This window comes from Anabrus simplex, chromosome 1, assembly GCF_040414725.1.
Source record: "Anabrus simplex isolate iqAnaSimp1 chromosome 1, ASM4041472v1, whole genome shotgun sequence".
Classification (NCBI taxonomy): domain Eukaryota; kingdom Metazoa; phylum Arthropoda; class Insecta; order Orthoptera; family Tettigoniidae; genus Anabrus; species Anabrus simplex.
Window position 1 is genome coordinate 1169189583 of NC_090265.1, and position 26534 is coordinate 1169216116.

General features: G+C 38.4%; 1 protein-coding gene across 3 annotated transcripts in view; it reads right to left on the reverse strand.

Annotated features, from left to right (window-relative positions):
• Positions 1–2662: 2662 nt before the first annotated feature.
• Positions 2663–26534, reverse strand: part of Ctl1 (choline transporter-like protein 1) — a 290689-nt gene continuing 266817 nt past the window's right edge. For all 3 annotated transcript variants that reach the window (XM_067151040.2, XM_067151020.2, XM_067151031.2), the window contains 2 exons: positions 22392–22613; positions 2663–5013 (listed from right to left, as the gene is read on the reverse strand). In XM_067151040.2, the coding sequence (XP_067007141.1) occupies positions 4873–5013; positions 22392–22613 (363 nt within the window). In that variant the 3' untranslated portion in view covers positions 2663–4872. The remainder of the gene's footprint in view (positions 5014–22391; positions 22614–26534) is intronic.

A 26534-nucleotide genomic window follows, 5' to 3' on the forward strand; every position in this document is an offset into this window, starting at 1 on the left:
TAGATGGGAAGAGGAAAGAGCATATTCCTTTGAAATTTCCACCATCAAACAAAGTAAAGTTTCCTTAAAGAAGGAGCAAAGTGTGCTTCAGAAACAAAACTATTAGTGAAACATGATATTTTTGTGGAAAGTGCGGTGTTCCCATTCACCCAAGAAAGAGTGACATTAGCTATCATACCCTCCAGAGACACTAGAGGACTTTGTTAAGATATGTGCAAAATTTTGGTTCCATATCTTGTTTAGTTTAGAACTTACTGTGAAAAGAATTCATTGTTGTTTGCTGTGCCACTGGCAGTTCAAAAAGGCTGCAGACTGTTCTAGAATGACACTCCGCTGTGAGAAACCGTGTGGAGAACAGAAGTTTGATGAACATGTGTTTGTATGTGTGCTTAAGTGTGTGTTACAATTGTGAGTAAAATCTATGTAAAGTAGAAAATTCAAACATGAGTGAACTTGTGATTAAAAGTATACAGTAGCCCTAGTTCGATAAATATAGTGGATTTTAGTTTTAAGGGCCCCAATAACCCACCACAAAATCACAGTAAGTTGGGTAAAAAAAGGCCCTCAAACTGGAAAAGGAGTAAACAGTTGACCTTTCTCACAGTGAACATTATGTATCAGCTCACAAAGACACATTACGGTGGCTAAGATCGAACAGTGCCTAATGGAAGATACAGGCTGGACAGTGACAGAATTACCCTGACATACAGGAAGGCTATTCCTGTATCATCAGTGTACTAAATTCTGTGGCAGGACTTAAATGTGCAGAAGATTATTGCCCCAAGTGGTTACCACATCACTTAAATGATATAAGGATATAGACTTTTAATGACATGCTGGATCGATCTATTGAGACTGCACTGTGAAGAAAATTGAATGTTAAATGATATCATTGTTACTGATGATACATGAATGCAAGCATATGAATCTGAAATTAGTGACAGTCTAATGAATGGTGTCATCCTGGATCACTATGGCAAAAAAAGGTTCAACAAAATTCATCACCCATGAAAGTGATGATCATCTGGCATACAAGAACCACAGTGTATCATCCAGCTTGTGAGGGACAAACTATAACTGCATAGTATTACATGTTATTTTGCAGAACTACCTTCATCATGTAATCTGAAAGAAACTTCTATGACTGTTGGGCAACACAATAACTTTTCATGACAAAGTAGGCACTACAGACATTGCTCACACTGTTGGGGACAGGTCTTGCTACATTTTATCTATCCTCTGATTTTAGTACTTGTGACATTTGATCCCGACCCTGAAGTGAAGAAGTTCTTGAATGGGAAATGTTTTACTAATAAGGTCTTATATAGAGAGGTAGAAACAAGAAAAGGAACACATAATAGGACAAACACGATGGCAGGTCTGTGTAGGAAGTGGGAGTGACATAAAAAGGAAAAACATGAAAACACAAAAGGACAAGGACAATCTCCATATCTTCACTGCCGACTTCAAACAGATAGGCTTTCTCTGCACCAATCCCATTTCTTCTACATGCCTCTCTTCTCAAGGTTCAGCTCGAGGTAGCACACATTAAAATATCTCATGCAGCTATTGGTACTCTTTGTCTTCTCCATTGATGCCAACCAACTGGGGACAACCTGGAGAGGTAACTGTGAAGAATGTTAAACAGGTTGTACTTTAATAAAATACTATTTCAAATGTCGCATTTGTTTCTTCTATTCTCCCGGAGAATCCTATACATATGTCCCATCTTGCAGCAACATTATGAAGTACAAGTTATACACTTTCAAACAGGTATATATTTACAGCATTGACATATTTTTAGGAGATAATAACAATAGCTGACTTATGAATCAACTCCTGTATTTAGAGATGAAAAAGCAGACAGGGTGGCATGGAGAGATCTATCAAACTAGTTTATAGACAAGTCAGAAAACTCTCTCCATTCAGTTTTCATAGATTCATGCTGAACAAGTCTAGCTAAACCAACAGCTATCATTGCTTCCTGTGTCAGCTTCTGTTGTTTTCCTACATGCTCCTTTTCATTTGTATATCTATTCCATTCATTTGGTATAGTCTCATTGCTGATTCAATATTTTCTGATTTATGTATTATTTCTAATCTTTTGTAGAGGTAAAACAACTTGTTTGTGTTTCCTATCATTTCTCTCTCCAGTTATAGCATTAATTATAGTGGCTTTGACAGGAGGATCCATTAACAACAATTGGAGAGTGGGAATATGTTATCAACTAACAAGGGAAAGAAATGAAGGAGTCTGAAAAATCATTTCCTTTGTCCCTAAAACACATTGCCCTGATGGCTATACAGTTATACACATTGGCAGACATATGAATAATTTAAAATACATATTAAATGCAGTAGCAGATATACAGTTAAAATCAACCATGAAATTGATACGTATAAAAAATGGTAAAGTTTTCCATAATGACAGATATTTATGATTGAAATGATCTGCTTGCTTTGGATCCTCAACCTGATATTAATTTAAAGTTTCCTTTGGAACATTTTAAGAGTTTTCAACAGTCCTCTGACAGTCAGTAGCAATTGTTGATATTTGGTAGGAATATTATTTTAGGATTTATTAAGTTGAAAAAATAATATAACATCAACGATTTACTATCATTTCTATAAAGTTTCTATAAAGATTTCAAACATGTCATTGTAGAAACACAAGACTGTCTCAGGAAGCTTATTCTGACGAATGCACGAGTGGCAGCTGATAAATGGGACTTTTCTCTTTCAAGGAGGGTTATGTAATCAATAAGGAGATTCACTTCAATGCACTTTCTCACAATATCTTGTATTTTATTCAAGTCAACAACTGTACAACTTCTCAAAAGAACTGCCTCTTCATTTTTCTTTACAGCATAAAATATCAAAGGTCAAAGGATTTTTGCCACCATCCAATACTTATTTTATTTTCATACCTAGCTTTTATGCATGTACAAACATGTGTCAGCTTAAATATGCATAAAAACTAGCTATGAAAATAAAATAAGTATTGGACGGTGGGAAAAATCTTAGTTTTTAAAGCCAATATGGGATTAAAAAATGAGATTTATAAGTTGTAGTATAAAATAGGGCATAAGAGATTAGACTGTACAGGGATTAAAAACCTCCAATCACTTTTTTCGCCTTTTACCACAGACATAAGAAAGCTGCATGTTCTTAGGTTAATCTCTATTATCATGTAAGAAATTTACTGGTAGGTGCAACGTCTATTACAAATCTCTAATACACAAAATCTAAATTTACTGTCCCATCTCATTTACCATTAACTCTAAAATACAGTAAACAATTATTGAATCATGAAGGATAACCCAAATCTTATTACTAGACACTGGCGTGCACTGAACCCCATCTACCCCAACACTGCTGGGGTAAAGAATTTTGTATTTATATTTTCTTACATTCCTCAGAACACTTTTAATCAAGTTCAAAAAACTGAAAATAGCTAAGTCAAGTTAAATACAACTGATTCGATAAACCGCTCATTTGACAGCAGCCCAGCTCTCTTCAGCAAGCTACCTGAGCGAAAGTGAAGTTGCCAAGTTGACGCATGCGCTTAAGACCACATTGTCGTGGTGAGGCAGGGTGTGGGCTGCGGGCTTATCTGGAGATTCACAGTGTCTTATGGCAACAGACCAGGGTAGGCTCGCTCTCTCGCTACGTTGTCAGTATAGCCACTTGCACATTGTCTTGCTACTAAAATTAGAGCCATTTTATGAAATCAAATGAAATAAAAGTATTTATTTTATTTTTGGATTTCAGTAAAAAAGAGAGAAGAATGGAGTTCACATGTAATTAAGATGTCGGCATTGTCAACATGGTCCAGCACAGTGTTTTCTAAAGATCATTCTGTCACTAATCGACATGAAATTATTAATCTCGTTATTTACTGTTCACTACTTGAATGGCCAAAACAGTTGTCAGGATGGTGAAATATTATCCCTGAGGAATTAAAGGTGCAGCAAACTAACAAAGATACACAATTCTCATGTTTTAGCTTTCTTACTTGTTATGAATCTTGACTGGATTTGAACCTGCTTCCCGACTGCAGATTGCCGAGCTCACCTTCATAAATCACCCAAGTGAGTAATAATTGCATAAGTTCTAAATTGTGTCTTATTTATTACTTTATTGTCTGATCTGTTTGTTTGTTATCATTATATTTACATTACGTTATCAAGTGAGTTTATAAAATGATGTTGGCTTAGATTGGTGGGGCTGCAATTTTTTTTTTAATGCAGCTGGGGTAAGGAACGTGTTCACTGCATGCCACTGTTACTAGAACACATCAAACACCTGAACTGGACTATCCTATATAAAATTCCTGACAGAAACATGGCTTTAATATTCGACTTTGACTTGGAGATGCTTACTTTTTGTTGTAGAAGTAAAATAGCTTAACAGAGCTATTATATAATATTACCTTTGCAAAGAAAACGGAGACCAGAGTTGAACATTTATATAACTTCTGATCTTTCAAAGTTGATACAGAGAGAGAATTTTACCATTGTGCTTGAGCATCATAGTGAAAATGCTTGCGATCATTCCATTTATACCTGCATCATGTTTTCTAACATTTCTAATGGCACTTGAAATAACTACATAGCAAAAATATGTATGCCTTTTAAATATTACTTGCTCATTATTAAATATTCTATGATTCCTTACTTACATAAACTATGCCCATCCTGAAACAAAGACACCTATGAACAACTTTCTAGAAGCTACTAAATGAGCTACATGATAAAGGAAACCTGAAATCTTCACAATGACAAGAATGTCTTGATGAACCTTGATTGAAATTGAGGTAATTTGCTTGAAATGACTGTAAAATGAGAAGCAATTATATGTTCTTCAATTTTCTTAAACATTAATAGGAGCGAGTTCAGTAGCTTCTGCTTCAGAGCGACGGGCATTCATCACACCTGTTTGCTGCCAGACTCCACCCTCTGGATTCAGACGTTCATCCTCACACACACATAGGAACATAGTGTCAATCACAATCTGTATAATGAAAGGAGATTATCATAAGATTAAGACAACATAATATCAAATAATATTCCTAATTAACAACACTAGAATCTACCTTCAGCTCCTAATAAAGTGGACAGAAATAAATTTCCAGACACTTTTCTGTTACTGCAGTAAAAATTATGATGTTTTTCCCAAGCCAGACCAAAGTAATTAAATAGTTGAAATGAGTAGCTAAAGCACTACAATGTATAAGCAAGGTTCACATCAGACAACAAAGCAGGTTTCCAATTGTTAGTGGATGATGCTTTTATAAGAGGTAAATGCATGTTCTTTAAAAGGTTTATGGTACCTTGGATTCCCCTTACAACTGCCAAATTCCACTGATTAGAATAGTGAATATACAGTAAAAAGTTTTGACCAGGGGGATGCAAAGTACAATTTAATACACAGATATTTGTAGCTTATAATATTGCGTTAATTCGTTTTGCAGACTGATTACAGTAAATCAATCTGATCAAAGGCCAGATGCTGCTCCTTGGGTAGGTTCACTAAGTGTTCAGTTATTCAGAAGGCTAGTAATAGCAACTGGGTCAATGTTTCAGAACAACATTAGAACAGGTGATTAAAACAGTTAGTTCCAGCAGAATCATCATGGCAGCAACAGAGAAATAAAGTGATGACCTGGTACACAATCAAAGGAGTTTTTGCTTGATGAATAGGAACAATGTGTTCAGTGTTTGTTTGCAATAAAATATTGTCTGTTAAGAAATCAATTATTTAGAACATTACAAAACACATCATCTTTTACCAAGACAAACATTCACAAGACACAGTGCAGTTAGTTTATGAGTACTGGTACTTATGTTATGATTATAATAGTTTTGGTTGGTAACATATTTCCTTACCAGCATATTATGTATAAACATACAACACCAGTATCTCTTCACAATTAACTTCTAATGAACAGACTGATTAATTACTAATTAATTAAATACTGTAGCAATGTCAAGAAAGGATCATTAAGTTTTAGTTCCTTATATGGAGAAAAAACCCACACATACACATTTTATCCCTGACAACAAACAGTAACCATTTCAAAAATAAGTGGCTATTTACAAGAGTGTCTTGTCCTGGTCTCTGGCTGACAGTCTATACCTGGAATGATGATCCTTCATTATCTTCATTGACAGGGCTCACCTTTCATTTTTCTTCGTTCGCACCACCATCACTTTACACAGCAGCTCCATGCAGTCAGGCTCAAATACACAAACTTTGGCTATCTCAACATACAACAACTGTGCACTCAGCTCAAATTCAGACAAGTTCAATAACCCACACAATCAACTCACGTGACTGTCCTACACACACGGAAATCTTAGCTCATGACATGTGACTGACTACCTTAAACACCTACCACAACAACACCAATACAATTTTGACTGCCTATTCGCTGAAAGCCGGCTTTCATATACCTGGTGATGAAGTTCTAGTATCTTCAGTGTGTGGCCAGAATAGGAGCTTTCTAGTTTCGCCTTGCAGAAAATCCATAGAGACACCAAACGACAAGCACAATAGAAGCAGTCCCATGCCCTCAAGCATTTGGCTGGTGTGAAAATAGGAAATCATAGAAAACCATCTTTAGAGCTGCCAGGATTCAAATCCACTATTCCCTGAAAGTAAGCTTCAAACAATGTAGCCACTTGCTTGATGCTTGCTTGATATACTGCTAAATTGTTTCATCAGGTAACAACAGGTCCACTGTTTAAAATATCAGCAAGAGTTAGACCTGTTATCAAAGGGAGACTAAAGCCTTGAACAATGATAACATTTTGATTTTGTAAGCCTTAATGAATTTTGAATTAAAAAACGTGAGCTACTTGACTATTGTCACGCCACCAAATTAGGTGGGTGAGGAAAACTGCGCTGTTGTCAGATATGGGAACGGCGAAGCAACAGATGGTCGAGAGTCGCTTACCTCCGAGCACGGATTGGCAGCACTGATTGTGCAGTGCTGTCTAGTTGAAGCCCATCCGCTCCAGGCCACCTTACCCGAGTCATTCCCTGTCATGCAGCTGTTAAACTCGCACCGTAAGTACAGTTAAAGATGGATAGTAAATGTGTTCAGCCTGGTGTTTCTTCGGGTCTATTATCTGAAGAGGACGAAGTAAGTGCGAGAAACAAACAAGAAACTCCTCTGAAGCGTCGTCGGTTGGAAGGGCTTAAGAAGAAGGACTTAGCCAGCCAGACAAAATCCGTAATTGTGAATGTATTGCAATACGTGCAGATGTCGGCCGACTCAAATATTTTGCAGACTGTGAACTTCAAGAATTAACTGAAAAATGTGTAATGTCAGCCTTCGTTCGGTTGAGAGATGTGTTAACGAAGCGAAATATTCACCCAACCATAAAATACTTTCATCTCCAAGAAAAACTTGATAAATTAGCTCTCTCTTGGGGCCACGAGGTAGTAAGGTTGCCACCCTACCACTGCCAATACAACCCAATTGAAATAATTTGGGCTCAAGTCAAGTGAGAAGTGGCAGAGAGGAACAATACATTCAAAATAAAGGATGTAGAAAAACTCACGTCAGAAGCCATTGACCGTGTGACTGCTGCAGATTGGGAAAAGTGCTTCAATTGCGCGGAAAATCTTCAAGCAGATGATTGGGCCAAGGAAATAGTAAGGGACAAAAGAATGGAGCCATTTATCATCAGTGTAAATGACGACTTGACAGATAGTGAGATGAGTGATGACAGTGACTAAGAAATCTTAGACTGCCTTTTAGCTAGAAACAATTCTTAATTCATGGTAAATTAATGTAAACCTATTCTTTAAAGTAGTTCCTTTTCTATATTACTCAGTCAAATTATTCAAATATTTAAAGTTATAATGTAATAAAACTGACATAGATTAATATGTAATCCGAAAGTATTTACGGCTTCCTGCAGCCTGTGCTGGCACGCGTGCTCCGAACTACCTCAGCTAGCAACATTTACATGATCGCTTTCCGAGTCATTTTCCAGGAAAACTACAAGACTCACGGAAATATGTTTCAGATAAAAAATGTAAGTCAGGCAATTTTTTACATTTTTTCCACAGACAAAATTTTATTGGCTGAAGAAATAAAAACTTGGCCGCTTACTGAAATTTTCAATACATGATTCTACGGATTTAAATTTACTCATTCAATATTTTATTTTTAATAATTATTTAAAGTGGTTTATGTGGAAAATAGTTATACCACTGAAATCAGCAGTCTTTTCTGAAGCTTGTAGTATAATTTGTTTCGAAGCATTGTATGAAGTAACATCAGGAGCTTGAGAGAGAACAACCTGCCTCGCGCTCCGAAATGATGTGTTCAGTTAGACATTTCTTCGCCAGGTGCTACATAACCTTGGCAACAGCGTAATTTCTCTGAACCGCCTAATTTGGTGGCCGCGACAATAGATTAGAGGATGGTGAAAAATACACACACTATATGTTGTAAGTACGGCCATGCGATACCAGTATAATTTTCACACTTACCACCTCAAAATTTATGAAGTCTAATTCAATATGTTTTAAAGTTATTTCAGTAGCAACAGCAATCTGTAGTCCAGCACCTCTTCTTTCACCCTTTCATTCATCCCAATATACATTATATCCAATAATTTGCAGCACCCACAAATCAGCAGGATATCATTGTGATTCAACCCTGTTCAAGTAGAGTTCAGAAAGCTTGGTGTTCAGTCATCTACAATTCTGATAATAAATAGAAAGTGGACCTGAATTCACCATGGAACTATGTGAGTAGTTAATACATGTTTAATTTAAATTACTAATAACATCTAGATTTCTCAAGGTGCACACATGCTGATCACCCTCTTGTTTGCACAGTTTTATGTTAACCACATAGTCACCCACAAATAAATATTTTTCCTTTTGATTGTTAGCTTCCATGCCTGACTAAATATTCTGCGATATGCAGTCAGATTTTGGTTGACATATATAATCTCATCCCAGGGGAAGCCAAACTGGGACCTAATCAAGTTCCCCTTGACCTTTAATCTCTGGATGAATTTCTTCTTGTCGATCCAATACACAAATTTAACGATAACGCTTCTGAAAGACTCACGAGTCTGTTTCTTCATTGTTCACTTTTATATTCAATGCTCAACCTACCTCCTTCATGATTTCATACATATCTTTGTTGACTTTACCAAAATACCATGAATTTCAATTGTATTTCAAAAGCCATACTGGTCCAGAAGTTGCAGGATAGCATTTTTCAGCTGTGTCTTTAACCATAGGTTCTTATCAGTCAGTTTATAGACCTCGGATTGACAATGACCAATTAACTTGGACTGTAGATTGAAGTGCAGGACAGCTAAGGAAGAATAAGCAGAAAGAGATATGCAAAGTTGCTGAAGGTTGTAGAAAAGCCAGATGCTGCATACAGGAAAATCAAGGAAACCTGTGGAAAAGCAAAACTAGGTGTATGAATATTAAGAGCTCAGATGGAAAACTACTTTTACAGAACAGGATGAAGCTGCTGATTCTGATGAAATAGGAGATGCTATAATGAGGTCAGAATTCAAAAGAGCTTTGAGAGACAAGGCACCTGGAATTGTGACATACCCTCAGAATTACTGACTGCCTTAGGAGAAACTAACATGGTGAGATTATTCCATTTAGTGTGTAAGATGTATGATACAGGAGAAGGACCATCTGACTTTAGACTGAATATTGTTATAACAATTCCTGAAAGCAAGTGCAGGTGTGAAGACTACTGCACCATAATTTAGTATATCATACTTGCAAAATTTTACCATGTATTATTTAAAGAAGAATTGAAAGACAAGTTGAAGATTGAAGAAGATTAGTTTGGATTCAGAAGAAATGTAAGAACATGAAAAGTAATTCTAGCTTTACGTCTGATCTTACAGGTTTCCACCTATTCAGTACTATTTATTGTAACCTTTAAAATGGTACATATATTTGATGAAACTAGTTTCAGTCTTGCTACTCAAAATCAATAAAAGTTAAGGCAAGACATGAATTATAGATAAAGTTTATGAAACAAACGTGTGTTGTTGAAATTCAGTGCAAGACAAGTAAATATTTGGATGTTAAACACTCATCACAATCACAAGTCTTGTGTAAGTTCTCAGTTTTCTTCCAATTTGAAGAATGCACTTCTCAGAAGATCAGGTGAAACATTTGAAGAATCTTCTAGAATTCAATTCAGCTGAAACTAGTGTGAACAGAATGATGTTGATGGGAAGTGCTGAGATGTTCATTTGTTTCCAATATGGATCATTGAAAAGAAAAGAAAAGAGAGCTGAATTGTAGATGGGAGGTATAGTGTAGCCTAAGGTGGGGCTGAGGGAATTGGAATGGTGGGTGATTACTAAATTCTAGAAGATTCTTCAAGTGCTAGTATTTTAAGTGTTTCACCTGGTCTTCTGTGAAGTGCATTCTTCTAATTGAAAGAAAACTGAGAACTTACACAAGACATGTGATTGTGATGAGTGTTTAACATCCAAATCTTTACTTGTCTTGCACTGAATTTCAACAACACACGTTTGTTTCATAAACTTTATCTATAATTCATGTCTTGCCTTAACTTTTATTGATTTTGACTGATGATGGTTTCTAACAAGACCAAAACTAATTTCATCAAATATATGTACCTTTTTTAAGGTTACAATAAATAGTACTGAATAGGTGGAAACCTTAACCCTTTCGCACTCAGCGCGCCGATCTATCGGCGCGAGAGGTTATGGCGAAAACGCTCACGGCGCCGATACATCGGCTCTGACTAATTTACGGATTTTGGTCATTTGCGTAGCTGTTAAATCGTAACAGTTGATCGTGACGTTACCTTAAAGCGTTGAATTTGCTTTTCACTCAACAGATATATCCACCAGCCCTACAAAATATTTTTTTTATTTTCGACAAATGAAATCTGTTGACCGTGAATGTTTATGTTGTGGTTATTTGAAGTTGTTATTGCGTGGATCTGTTTTGATTGGCTTATGAATACAACAAGTTGATCTTGCTGTGAGTTTTGTTTATAGCTTATTTCGTTTCTTTGGTATATCGTGTGTTCGATGTACTTCGTAAACTACAATTTTACTCCTTTTCATAAATCCGTTGTTGCACGTGCTTGCGTCGTCTTTTTATCTTCATGGCGAGGCCATATTCAAGGCCGAATGAGGCCGATATCCTTGAATTTTCAGATGATTTAGCCAGTAGTAATGACCTTCTTTTGCTGAAAGTGATTCCCGATATGTGGCAAGTGTCACGGTCGTAACTGCTCACCGTGCATCGGACCGCGAGGACCTGACATCAATGACCGTTACATGTACACTGAATAATTTTGTGCAATGCTTCATGAGTGAATTGCAGCACACACATCATATTGATAAAAATTATTCAGAATTAAATGTTCTTTCATTCACGTCTAAGAGTAAAGAAGGAAGACGCAACAATGTCTAATTTTTCTGTCATTGAAAACAATAATTTATTTTTCAAAATTTATTTTCGAAATTTAATAATTTTTGGGGGCTTAACCAATAACAATACGTCCAAAGTATATTCGTTTCTGAAATGCTCATAGTTTCCTGTATTAGTGTGATTAATTTTATTTTAATGTGTGTTAAACTCTTTACGTGTTGAATTTTTGTAATATGCTTTGGAAAATCACACAAATTAGTCTGAGTGTATTCGAGCAAACACCTGCATATAGGCTGAGTGCCAAAGGGTTAAGCTTTTGTTTTACATTATATAGCTCTTTAATACGGAATTATATGAAATTTATTTATTACCTATAATGATCTTACAGGATCGAATTAAGAAGGCCATGCCCATGTACATGGCATTCACAGATCTAGAACAGGCATTTGATAATGCTGATTGAACCAAGCTATTTGAAATTCTGAAGATACAGAGAAAGAAGAATTACCTACAATCTGTACAAAAATCAGTCTGTAGTGATAAGAATCTAGGGCTATGAAAATCCAACAGCAATCCATAAAGGAATGAGGCAAGGCTGCAGTTTGCCTCCTCTCCTTTTCACTATGTATATAGAACAGGCAGTCAATGAAATTAAAGAGGGGTTTGGAAAGAGAATCACAAAAAAAAAGAGGAAATCAAAACTCTGAGATTGGTGATGATACTGTTATTTTATTGGAGTCTGCAAAAGTTCTGGAGAAATTGTTTTTCTTCTGATTCGCTCTATATTGCATTGACACCCTCATTATGTGTTGTTTTGTTGCAGTGAACTCATTATGTGTTGTTTTGTTGCAGTGAAAATAGAAAATAATCAATGAATATTCTCCTTTTTTAACAGTTATATTGGTACTTTTATAGTTTACTGTTTATATACACATGAGAAACTGAGCACCTAAAATACCTTTAAAGTAACATTTATATCGTAGTCACATACACATTACATTTCACAAGCAAATATACACAAGTTAAGGAACTTCATCACCATACGACCAACTAGCATGCAATAATAATGATGATGATGATGATGATGAGGTTAATGTAATAATGCATGGAAACAGTACTAATCTACAAAATCAGAAACTGATTGGGAAACCTACAAAACCCAACGTGCCCAAGTAGCTACGGTGTTTAGAACTGAGAAACGTAAATACAAAAAATCTCTCATTGAAAAGATAGACCAAAACTTTAGGAAGAATGAAAGCAGAGAGTACTACAGAGCCTTCAAACACAAACTCACTGGCTATAAACTACCATCTCTATGCTTTGAGTGAAAGGACGGCACACTGGCGACGTCAAATGAAGAAAATTGTAGCATTCTGGCAGACTACTTCAAGAATTTACTTAAATGCTCTAAACCGCAAAGCTCCACTGAGACCAAGGATTCCCTTACTCAGGTACCCAGCTTCCAGACCACCCAACAGAGATGAAATCAAGCACCACATTGCCCATCTCAAAAACAACAAAGCGCCGGGGGGAAAGACTCAGTGGTAGCAGAACTATGGAAATATGCCCCAGAGGAATCACTTGATATCTTGCAAAAGCAAATAGAAGAAATTTGGAGCAAGGAGACCCTACCCGAACATTGGAAAATAGCTTCGATCCATCCATTACACAAAAAAGGTAGCATGAAGAACATCAACAACTACATAGGAATATCTTTGCTACCTGTGACTTACAAAATTCTATCACTTGCCATCCTAGAGCATTTGGAAGCATAAGTCGAACATCAAATAGGTGAATACCAAGGAGGGTTCAGAAAAAATCGCTCAACAGCCGAACAGATCCAAAATCCCAAAATGATCATCAGATATTGTACACTAAGGTCCAAGCAGTATGTGTCTGTCTTTGTGGACTTCAAGAAAGCGTACGACTCCATTGGCTGGGAAGTCCTGCTGAACATCTTAAATGAATTTGGAGTTGATTTGAAACTGTTGGCATTAATTAGAGCCACCCTGATGATACAAAATCCAAGGTGAAGTTCCACGGATGTCTCTTGCATTCCTTTGACACCAAAACAAGAGTCCCCGATACTCTTCAACTGCGTTCTTGAAAAGATCATCTGAACCTGGCAGGTCAGATTACAGGGAACCAACTACAGTCCACTAAGAATAGGAACCAAATCCAAGGGGATCACAACAGACTGCTTAGCATTTGCCAATGATATTGCCGTTCTCTCAAACGGCATAGAAGCCGCTAGAGCTCCAGTTGAAATGTTAAAGGAAAATGCCGAACAAACTGGTCTGCAGATATCGTTTGAGAAAACAGAAGTAATGACTAACATCAAAGAGTCCCCACCAAAACTCCATACAAAATACGGGGACATCACTTGAGTAGACAAATTCAAATACCTGGGTGAGATCATCATGAAAAATGGACTGGACAAAAAAGCACTTCAGGAACGAGTATGCAAACTGGAAATAGTCAACCAAACATCCTGCACAATCTACAACAAAAAAATGCCTTTTCCAAAACACCAAGATACATCACTATGAAACAGTTCTGAAGCCAGTAGTTCTATATGCAGCCGAAACCCTATCTCTAAATGCCAACAAAGGACTCCTTGAAAAACTGGAGGAAAAAAGAGCGCAAAATTGTGAGAGGAATCTTGGGATCAAAGTACAGAAATGGAATCCATCACAAGAGATCCAATGAGGAAGTCTACAGCAAAATAGAGAAAATTACCATCACAATCCGAAAAAGACTGGCACGATTTTATGGTCATCTGAAACGAATGGACGGGAAAAAGTTAACTAAAGAGATCTTTCAAAACCACAATTCCCTGATTTAGAGATACCAAAGAAGACCTGCAAATGCTACATATCTCAGCTAAAGATGCCCTTAACAGAGATCGCTTCTACAAAGAAAATATTGACAAACGGGCTAAACCAAGACGAGCAACCAAAGAGAAGACACGGTACCCTTTGGACAGAGGAGCGTAAACAGGCCCACTCACAAAGAATGAGGGAAATTTGGGCTCTAAAGAAGGCCAAGTTCAGTGTCAAATGCAACAAGACTTAACGTGGTCCTTGATGGCAACAGCGAATTATATAATAATAATAATACGTCCCGGGCATGACGTTAAACTGCGTCCACAAACCGAGTGACCATCGGTAAAAGTGGTCCTCATCTACCAAGTGCCAATGGCCTCTTTGGAGGGCAGGTGAGCAGGTAGAGATTCAGGGCACTGTCTTGCCCTTGGGGTGGGAAACTGCCCCTAAAGGCAGAAGAGCCACTAGATGGTCAACGGTATAGGATAATAATAAATCTAGTAATGTCTGTTCACCTATTTGGTGCAGCAACTGGTCAGCGTCTGTACTCCAAATCGGAGCGGCTGCCTCAGAAAACCTTCAGGAACTCACCCACCTGATTGTACTCCGATCCCTCGGGATCACCCCAGTCGCTTGAGAACAAGCACACCATGAATCGTGCAAGTAAGAACAACATTACTTCAGGTGGTAACTAATCCACCCGCCAAATGAAAACGAAGGCGGCAACTGGCCACTCGGAGCTGGGCTTACACGAAAGAGAGAGTCGGAGCTCTCTGGCGAACTTCCCACCAAAACGCCCTCCTACATTGGCACACTAAACGTAAACACACTCCTGCAAGTAGGCAAACTTCTCAGATTAACATCAGAATTAGATCAGCAAAAACTCCAGCTACTCGCCATACAAGAGATCAGACTCACTGAGTTGGAGACATTAGAATATGGTAACTACCGCATTTTCATTTTGGAACACAAAATGTGACCAAGCCATACTGAATAGAAAAAACACATACCAGACATTCATCAGCAACAGTACACCTGAAAACGAGGAAAAATTCCGCGAAGTCTGCAGACAGACCTCTAAACTCATCAGACAAACCAAGAGGAAATACCTGGAAGACCAACTGAAGTCGGCCAACAGGACTTCCGCAACTACAACACCAGAGATTTTTACAGCATCTTCTGCAACAGATTAAATGGGTACATGTCTAAGAACCTCTGCTTCAGAAAACAAAATGGAAAATTGGCATTCATAGATGACGAAAATACCAAGGAACTCGCGAGATATTTCGAGTCACTACTTTTTTTTTTTTGCCAGTTGCTTTAGGTCGCACCGACACAGATAGGTCTTATGGCGACGATGGGATAGGAAAGGCCTAGGAGTTGGAAGGAAGTGGCCGTGGCCTTAATTAAGGTACATCCTCAGCATTTGCCTGGTGTGAAAATGGGAAACCATGGAAAACCATATTCAGGGCTGTCGACAGTGGGATTTGAACCCACTATCTCCCGGATGCAAGCTCACAGCAGTGCGCTCCTAATCACACGGCCAACTCGCCCGGTCGAGTCACTACTCAATTGCCCAGAACCAACAGAAAGGTTTCCACATAAACCTCACCCGAACCCAAACCCAGGCTAATCACCCCCTATACAACAAGAAATACACCAACACATACGACTGAAAAACAACAAGGCATCTGGAGACGGCATCATAGCAGAGCTTCTTAAACGCCTAGGAAAGAATTCGCTCCAAAAACTCACACAAATCATAAAGAAATTCGGACAACAGAAAAACTACCAGAAAATTGGACAAACACCCTCCCCGTTCCACTTCACAAAAAAAAAGTGACCAAACAGATGTGAACAATTACAGGGGGCAAGTCACATAAAAAATCCTCTCTGTAGCCCTCCTCCAAAGAATACAGGAACCACTAAAACCACTCATAGGCTAATAACAAGCGGGCTTCAGGCCCCACAGATCCTGTGCTAAACAGAATACTCAATCTGAAAACCATCTTAAACTACGACACACTAGAAAACAACCCACAATCTGCACCTTCATTTACTTCCAGAAAGCAAACGACTCCATTGACCGGCAATCCCTCTTCCAAACACCGAGTGATACAGACTGGACAACAAGACTCAAAAAAAATATCAGACACTCTTACAAACACAACCTCCCAAGTAAAATTCATGGGAAATATATATCTGAAAAATTTCAGATAAAAATAGGTGTCCGACAAGGAGATGGACTTTCCCCACTACTATTTAACACAGCCCTGGACAAAATCATGAGAGAATGGGAACAAGCTCTAAAAGCTCAAGGAAATTGGCAACCATTAAGTATGACAAGAAAACATGTAAAAATCTCCTGTCTCGCTTTCGCAGATGATCTTGCGATCCTCGCAACAACAGAACAACAGGCAATCAGCCAAATTGAAACCCTCAAGAAATGCTCAGAAAAATTCAGCCTACAAATCTCCTTCTCAAAAACCAAGGTCATGTGCAACCACTGCGGCCTCCAGAATCTGAACATGAAATTTGGCACAATTGAAAAAGTAACCGAGTTTCGATATCTCGGAGAAATTTTAGTAGCAACAGGAAAAGAACAGAAGGCCCTCGAGGTACACATCGAGAAAATGAAGAGAGCCCTCGGCTGAACGCAAAACATTTACAACAAAAAATGCCTCTCAATCTTCACCAAAATTCGACATTACAACACTGTGATCAAACCTGAAATACTATACGTGAGTGAAACACTGGATCTTCACAGATAAACAGTCCTCAAAGACATCCTGAAAGAGGAATGTAAAATCATGAGAAAAATTGTCAGCCCAAAACTGACTGACGAAGGATATTGACTGCTATCTCGTACAAAAACCGAGGAGCTCTCAAACCTTGTGGCCGGCATCAGAAAAAGACGCCTGAAATTTTACAGACACATCAAACGTCTTCCAGAAAATGGACTGACAAGAATCTTCCTAGAGACAACAGAAAACATCAAAACAAATAGGTGGACATTGGAAATCCGCCAACAACTGGACAAATCAGAAATCAAAGTGGCCGATATCGCAGACCGAACCTGCTACAGAATGAAAATCAGCGAGTGAGAAGCAGAGTCAGAGAGAAACCACAAGAAGAAGACAGGAGCCAAGTAGACAGAAGAACGAAGAACCACGAGGAGGAAAAATTAAAGGCTGCCTGGCAAAGAAAGAAATGCACAACTTCTAAGTGAGCTTGCGTCATCAGTTTTCTGGTCTTTTCCGAATAATAATAATAATAATAATAATAATAATAATAATAATAATAATAATAAAATCCGCCCGCAGTATCTACTGGATGGATTGAGTAGCTCAGTAGTTGCTGTTACCAGTCCCAAACCCGGGGAAAGGAGAAGGGTTGGCTCAATGCCGTAAAATGACAACCAGAGAACATCTTGAGGCAACCTCTAAGGCTCAATACCTTAGCTGTAACATTGAGGTTGATCACAATCAATCTCCCCAATACTTTCAACCTATTAGCATGATGTTGTTTTTCAACGATACACCTATCCCAGGCATTAGTAGACAAACTAGTTTTTCTCAGTCATCGGATTCTGGGGGACCGAGAACATCATGCGGGAATGCATCGAAGCTTAAAAAAATCTCCTCACCCAAAATGTAAGACTTTCATTGATAGTCTAAACATCAACACACTTCAGAAAATTGGGAAGTTAAAGCAATTAACAGCCATGTTAGATAACTTAAAACATCCAAATTTTAGCACTTCAGGAAACCAGATACAGGGATGAAAATCATTTTGACTCAGGAAATTATAGAATTTTCAAAGGCAAGCCAGCAATCTCCCTTTATAAGAAGCCATTACAATTTGGCACTGGATTCGCTGTAAGAAGAAACATTATTAACAACATACTTAACTTTTCTTCAACCTCTGAAAGAATTTTGACATTTTCCATTAAATCAGGGAACAAAGCATACACACTGATCAATGTGCATGCTCCCACCAATAACTACAATCGAAAAGATCCACAAATGATGGAAGACTTCTGGGAATTTTCACTTGGGAGAATTTCAAATAGATCATGTGGCTATTTCCAAGAACAATCAAAAAGAAATTATGAATGTTAAAGTTAAAAAAAGGAATCATTGACTCTGACCACTATCTATCCGTAATCAAGGTAAAATTTCAACCAAACAGGTCCATTGAAAGTATCCCTACTCACAATCCTTTGAACTGGGTAGAACTGAAAGACATATTTTTGTAGGCTTCTCAAAATGTTTGCACACCACCTAGGAAACGCAAACATAGAAGGTGCAATAAAACCTGCGACAAGGCCTTAAACTTTAGAATTAAAGCCTGGCAGAAATGGAATTCTCATAAAATTGAACTAACCTGGTGGGAATTCACCAAAATACACAAACAAACATAAAAAGTAATCAGGTCTGAGAAATGCAAATATGATCACTACAGATTAGCAGAAATAGAACAAAATTTTACAAAAAACAATACACGTAACTTCTACAAAACTTTCCAAGAAGAATTATCAAATATCAGGTAGTGGTACCTGGTCTTTGCTTCAAATGCCCGGATGGAACGTTAGAAACGAATAATTAAGAAAATTGCAAACTTCTAGCAGAGTATTTCAAGGATCTTTTAAACAGTGAATCTCCTAAAGAATAACTCACCTTTGAAATACCCTCATCTAATCAAGATTCAGAGCCCCCAACATTGGAAGAAGTCAAAGAAATAATCCATGGTCTCAAAAATAACAAAGCCCCAGGGGAAGATAGCATAATTTCCAAAATGCTGAAGATATGAGGTAACAGCGTAGCCTGGAAAATCCACTCGATTCTTGAAAACATCTGGATCACTGAAGAAATCCCTGAAGATTGGAAATGTGCACTAATCCATCCACTACACAAGAAAGGGGATAAAACCAACATCAACAGTTATAAAGGAATTAGCTTGCTACCAGTTGCTTGCAAATATTTTTTCCAAAGCCCTGGTCACTAGACTTGAGAAACAAACAGACCATCTAATTGGTGAAAACCGGGCAGGTTTCCGAAAAGGAAGATCTTGTACAGAACAAATCCTTAATCTTAAAACTATCCTACAAATACGCAAAACCAGACAAACTGTCATTACTTTTGTAGATTTCAAAAAAGCATATGATTATAGACCATTAAACACTTTTCAATACTCTAGAAGAATTTCAAGTGGATAAAAAACAAGGTCATTAATTAGATAAACATTAACTGGCACTACTTCAATAGTTAAATTCCTAGGCGAAATATCTGAGCCTTTTACTATTAACACCGGGGTCCATCAAGGAGACGGATTATCTCCGCTACTGTTCAATCTCGTACTTGAGAAAGTAATGAAGACCTGGGAAAAGGAAATTAAAGGAATAACCTTGGCAGACTACTTAAAGATAGAATTAATTTCTGGCCTTTACGGTTGACATAGCAATCCTTTCTAATAACAGGCAAGAAGCAATTCATTCCATTGAAAAATTACATGAAATTGCCATCAAAACAGGACTTCAAATCTCGTATGAGAAAACTCAATACATGGAAGGAGCTTCACGATATATAGATGGACAACCTATGATAACTATATTCGGCAAAATCTTTCAGGTGAACCAAATCAGATATTTAGGAGAAATTATTTAGCCATCTGGTTTAAACCGTGAAGTAAATAAAGAAAGAATTTCCAAGTTACAGACAGTTTACAGGATCATTTGGAATAGGTACAACAAAAATCAATATCTCACAAAGCAAAACTTAGACACTATAATACAGTAATCAAACCTGAAGCGTTATATTCTTCAGAAACCTTAATCATTGGTGGCGGGTCTCTAACCAAAGACATAGAGAAACAGGAAAGGAATATTTTAAGAAAAAATTTTGGCCCAGTTTGTATAGAGGGAATATGGAGGGAAAAAATCATCCCAGGAAATATACTGTCATTCTGAAAAAAATATCTCACACTTTTCGGAAAAGACAACTGAAATGTTATGGACACATTATCAGAATGAACAATAACAGACTAACTAAAAGAATTCTCAACCTGGCCCTTTTATCTAAAATGAAGAACAGCTGGCTTTGTGAAATTAAAACAGATCTCCAGGAAATCAACATCTCGGAAGACATTATACAGGACAGATGAAAATTCAGAACCAAAATCGACAATTACCAGTTAGAAGAAAAACGTAACACCAGAGCCACTATAACTTGGACAGAAGAACGAATGAAAAAGCTCAGCGAGAGAATGAAAAGATTTTGGGAGGAGAAGAAGGCCAACACGCCAGCTAAGCTGGTTCAATCGAGCTCCTAAGTAGGGCATAACGATGTTTAAAAAAAAGTAATAGTTTTAAGCCCCACTAATTACTCTGACTGAGTTTGGAGACATTGAGATACTGAAATTTTATCCCACAAGATTTATTTTACATCTCCATAAATTTACCCACATGAGGCTGGTGTATTAGAGCACATTTAAACACCACCGGACTGAGCAAGGATCAATTCCACCAACTTTGGCTCAGAAAGCTAGTGCTCCACCATTTGACCTATTTATCTTGGGCTTTATAACACTATGTTCATAGTAGGAGATAGATTGCTCCAAGGTTATTACATACATTTCACGATGGTTTAAGATATTACATTGCCTGACAAGAAGCAACCAGAAGGGGAGGAGGGAAAGAAATGAAACTTCATGTGTTGATAGGGTATGGGATGTTATTTCAGTGATTACAAAAATTAAGTCAAATTTACAAATAACTTGGCAGTACAAGCCCACTTATCAGTATGATGCTGCACCCCTTCTGGCCTGGATGCATGCACTGATTTAGTTGGGAAGGGTGTCATAAAGCCGTTGTATCCTCTCCTGAGGTGAGCTGGCCTACAACTCTTGTAACTGGACCTGGATATCCTGGATATTGGCACTGGAACGGAGTTCATGTCTGAGCTGGTTCCACACATCTTCTATCGGGGACAGATCTGGGGATCTTCCTGGCCATGAGAGTACCTCAACATCACACAGACAGTTCATAGACACATGCTGTGTGTGAACAAGCATTGTCCTGTTGAAAAACGTCACCATGATACTGTCGCATGAGAGAGGATGCAGGATATCTGCAACGTACCTTTGTGTCGTCAAAGTTCCCTCAATCACTGTCAGCCATGACCTGAAGACATACCTGATGGTTCCCCACACCATGAAGGCAAGATTAACACTGCTATGTCTCTCCAAAACATTGGAAAAATGGGACCTCCTCCAGGTCTCTGCCATACTTGCAGACAAATGGTCATCTGGGGTAGTGCAGAACTGTGATTCATCACTGAACTCAATGCAACACCATTCATCAGCAGTCCATGCTTCCCGGTCACGGCCCCACTCCAAACACAGCCGTTTGTGTTGTGGTGTTAACGGCAGCCTACACATGGGATGGCAATTCTCTAGTCCGGCTGCTGCTAATTTCCAACCCGAATGCACCATAAACCTGGATATTGCACGATTCGACCAGCGGGCCAAATGGAGACCTACAATAAGGTCTCTTTCAAACTGTCAGGTGCTGGTGACGCTGTCTCATGTGAATGCGTGGCATCTCCGTGTCCTCTGCAGAGGTTCGGACCTGCCTTCGGGCAAAATAACCCTTACCTTATGTCCCACTAACTTTGACTGTTTTTGGAGATGCCGAAGTGCTGGAAATTATTCCCGCAGGAGTTCTTTTACATGCCGGTACATCTACCCATACAAGGCTGACGTATTCAAACACTTGCAAATACCAGCGGACCGAGCCAGGATCGAACCTGCCAAATTGGGGTCAGAGAGCCAGCACCTCAACCGTCTGAACCACTCAGCCCGGTGATAACCCAATATCTGATGCTGTTCATGCCCCTTATATACCCTACCAGGCCTGGTATCAACACTAAACACAAACAACACTAATGCACTCTGGTGGCCATTCTATCTGTCACAGAGAATTGCAACTCTAATCATTTACATAGCAGCCGATGGTGTGTATGCATACAAAGTTACATTGACATCTGACCACTTCTTCTGGGTAATTCAAATTTTTTGTCAGGCAAAACATATACTGATAACAAGATTCAAGATTGAAAAAGAGCTTATAGGAATTGTTTACATTACCTCATAAAGTGAGAGAACACAGTGGGCGATGAAAAAGGCAAAGATGCAAACAGCAAGTGTAGGTATAGCATAGAAGTGAAGATGAGGGTCCTGCTTAAGGAACAGGAGCCCTATGCACCCTGTCACAGCTGTAACGAAACACTTGCCCAGGAATAAAATGAAGTCTCCAACACTGTTTAGAGTAATGAGACGCAAGGCATTGCCACCCAGAGTACTGAATGCCTGAAATTAGAAGCACCAATAAATTATTAAATGGTACACACAATCATAAAGAGTCTGTAAATACACTGAAAAACTAAAACAGATAAAAACCACTAGGATATTTTGGAAAAATACAAATTGAATGTACTAAAATGGTATTGGAATGAAAAATATCTTCATGAATTCCTGAGACACCTCTTATTATATTCTTATTTAAATAAAATTCATAATTAACCAAGAAAAGGATATGTAAAACAGGAGTGAAAAGAAGTCTCAAACTGCTCCTTTGAAAAGCATTTGAATTATTCTACAATGCCACTTTAACACACCTCTGGCCACTAGCAAACTGCACCACTACTTGAAAATGGCCCTGGACACTCAACAATAGGTAATGCCACCATTTGAAGCAATAACAGCTTGTATCCTGTTAGGCATGATAACAAACAAGGTGGTGAGATAATTTTGTGGTACAGGGTCCCGTCAACGGATTTGACACCTGAGCTGGTCCCACACATCCTCGATGGCGTTTAGGTCGGGACTTTTGGCTGGTCAGTCCAAAGTGATGATTTATGTCTCCCATAGAAATGTTGACACACACCATGCAGCATGAGGACAGGCACGTTGTACATTCAAACAAAGTTTCCTCTGACACAGGGAACAAAAGGGATTCTCCTCAGGCTGGCCAGTAAGATGCTACATACTGGCCGAGGGATCGATTATATCAATTTTCTTCCTGTAATGTTTTAAGGCTATCATGCTGATTCTTCTGCTACTACCATTTGTTTTAATACACCATGAACCACTCCACAAACAGTAAAACCCCTTCCATGAAGCTGTTCGGCAATGAATTATCTTATCTCACAATAGCAGGTGTATCACCATAAGGGCAGTTTCCCAAGATGTGGCCCAGTGTTTCACTCTCTTTGCCCCATCTTGAGATCTACTGGAAATACTTCTAACTGAGAAAAAATTAGTTGTCATTTTCATTGCCTTGTGCCCTTTGCTGCATATAAGACATTGGGTACTTTACCCACTAGTTGACAGGCATATATTCCTTATACAGCTCTACTCCCCAGTCTCTTTTCAGGTAATATGCACTACTTAACAAACTCTCTGTCATGGAGTACAATGCAAATTTTACTTGTATCAGGAAGATTGTTTCTCTGGTTTAATACGGGATCAGGATTCAAGATGCCGAGTGTATTCATTTTCTCTTTCCTTCCCTTTCTAATATTCTTTATTACTATCCAGAAAGGTTTCCCTGCTGCTTGACCTACCCTTTCCAGGTTATTACTCAAATCTTCCCACGACTTTTTCTTGCATTCAACAAAGAAATTTTCACTCTGTTTCTTTCACCTACGTACGACCATTTGGAGCAATTTCTGATATGCCTTACCTTTAGGTACAAGTTGTTCTTACTTCATTAATCCACCAAGATGTTTCTTATCATTACACACAGCTGTTCCTAGGCATTCCCTTGCTCTTTCTTCTACAACATCACTATATGCCACCCATTCTCTTTCTATATCCTGAACCTGCTTACTGTCTCTTGTTTGGAACTTTTCACTAATTATATCCTTATTATTTCCTTGTCCTAGAGATTTTTTACCCTTATTCGTCTACAGACATATCTCATTTTCTCTATCCTATGCCTGGAGATAATTCACTACAGATTAGATAGTGGTCTGTATCATCAAAAAATCCCTGGAATACCTGCACATTCCTAACAGATATCATGAATTTAAAGTAGATTATGATATAGTCTATTATGGAATGGTGCCTCCACCATGTAAAGTGGTGAATATCCTTGTACTTGAAGAATACATTCATAATTGCTAATCCATATTAGACCGGGCGAGTTGGCTGTGCGGTTAGAGGCATGCGGCTGTGAGCTTGCATCCGGGAGATAGTGGGTTAGAATCCCACTGTCGGCAGCTCTGAAGATGGTTTGAATTTGAAGAACGAAATTTACGTAAGATACTAGTGTGTATTATTTATTACAAAGAAGAAGTAATAGGCACTAGAATATCATCGTATTTCAGATTGCTGTGATGTTTTTACTTGCAATGGAAGAGGATAGTACAGATTATAAGTAGAGTCAACTAGGGAGTGCGGCTTACCTGAAAAAAAGTTTTTATAAGCGAAAGAATATTCCCAAGAAAATAACTTTTAGTAACAAAGGAGTGCAAGCAGGACTTGTTACGGCAGAGGATAACGTTAAAGAGGTAAATGAACGTTATAACAATATTGTCTGGATATTAAGGGCAGTTGTATCACTGAGGGTGCAGCAGATCGTCTGTGTGTTCAAAGTTGAAGACATTTACATAAAGGCACGTGAGAATATTCAGCCAGCAGTTCTTCAAGGTTAAATAAAGCTACAATGTAGTATCACTGAGGGTGCAGTGGATTGTCTGTGAGTGTTCAAGGTTGAAGACATTTACATAATGGCACGTGAGAATAATCAGCCAGTGGTTCTTCAAAGTTAAATAAAAACTACATGCAAACAGTTTCTTCTTATAAAATAAGAACTTGTAAATATTTTTCAGAAGACAAAAGGTATGTGTAGTAGAATATGAGTGCATTGATTGTTTTAAGATATTAAATAATATATTAATGTGAGTTATATATTCCTGGGGGCTTTAAAATACTGGGACACCCTCATTCCAGGAACATAAATGATGGAGGGCCCTAACAGAGGGTAATGTGCCGTTAAAACAGGCAGAAGAGGATCCATTTCCAATTTTTCCCAATGGCTGTGGAGGCGGAAGAGGATAAAGCAAGACAGACTGGCTATAAAGACGCTATTCTACTACTTTGGAGTCTGCGGCAGTCCGTTGCAGTTTTGGAGCTTGCTACTGGCTGTCTCATACTACATGTGCTGTGGTGAAAGGCTCTGAAATCATAGTGTGTGGGCCTCCTTCCTGCAAGTTGAGGTCCACTTTAAACAAAGTCATGCTTGTGGCATTTTCTCCTGCTACTCCTACAAAGTCCAACGTTGATGGGATGAGGATGGTGGAAGGAGATTTAGGGTGGAACCGGGAGCTTCTAGTCTGCACTTGCACATCGGTGGAAGATGTGTGATGGTTGCCTTCCTGAGACTTAGTGGCTACTCAGGGATCCGGTCCTGTATCTGTGTCTGGGCAGGCCTATTTAAGATCACTGCTGCCCACCCCAAATGGGGAAGGCCCTAGAAAATGTGGGCTAAACATCGGTAGCCACACTCAGATCCTGGCTGGGAAACCATACCCAGAGGAACACCCCAGTTTGGCGGTTGTAAACATGAGAGAACTTTGCTTATAGGATTGTGGAATATCAGAATGTTACTAGACAGTAATACCAGACCTGAAAGACGAACGGCTCTTGTCACACACAAGCTAGCAAGGCTAAACTTCGACGCTGCCGCATTAAGTGAAACTAGATTGCTGAAGGAGGTAAAACTTGCTGAATCTAGTTCAGGTTATACCATCTTCTGGAAAGGGAAAAATGAAGGTGAACATCGAATTCATGGTGTTGGATTTGCAGTGAAAACTAAACTGGTAAACATGCTTAGGTTAAGTTCTACTGCAGTTAATGAAAGACGACCCTCCGCCTACCACCCTCTGAAGATAAATTCATCACTCTCATCTCTGCTTACTTTGGACAGCTCTGAAAATTCTAAGAATCAATTCGATCATCAACTGAATAAAATACCTTCCAAAGTGCCCACCATGGATAAATTATTATTCCTTGGTGACTTCAATGCTAGAGATAATTGGCTATGGTGTAATGTCACGGGCAATCAATGTGTAGGAAACTGTAATGCAAATGGATTACTTCTTCTCGGCCTCTGAGCTGAGCATGAACTCTTCATCAACAACACACAATTCCGTTTACCAACCAGATACAAGACTACATGGATGCATCCACGTACAAAATACTGGCACCTCACTGATTATGTCATAA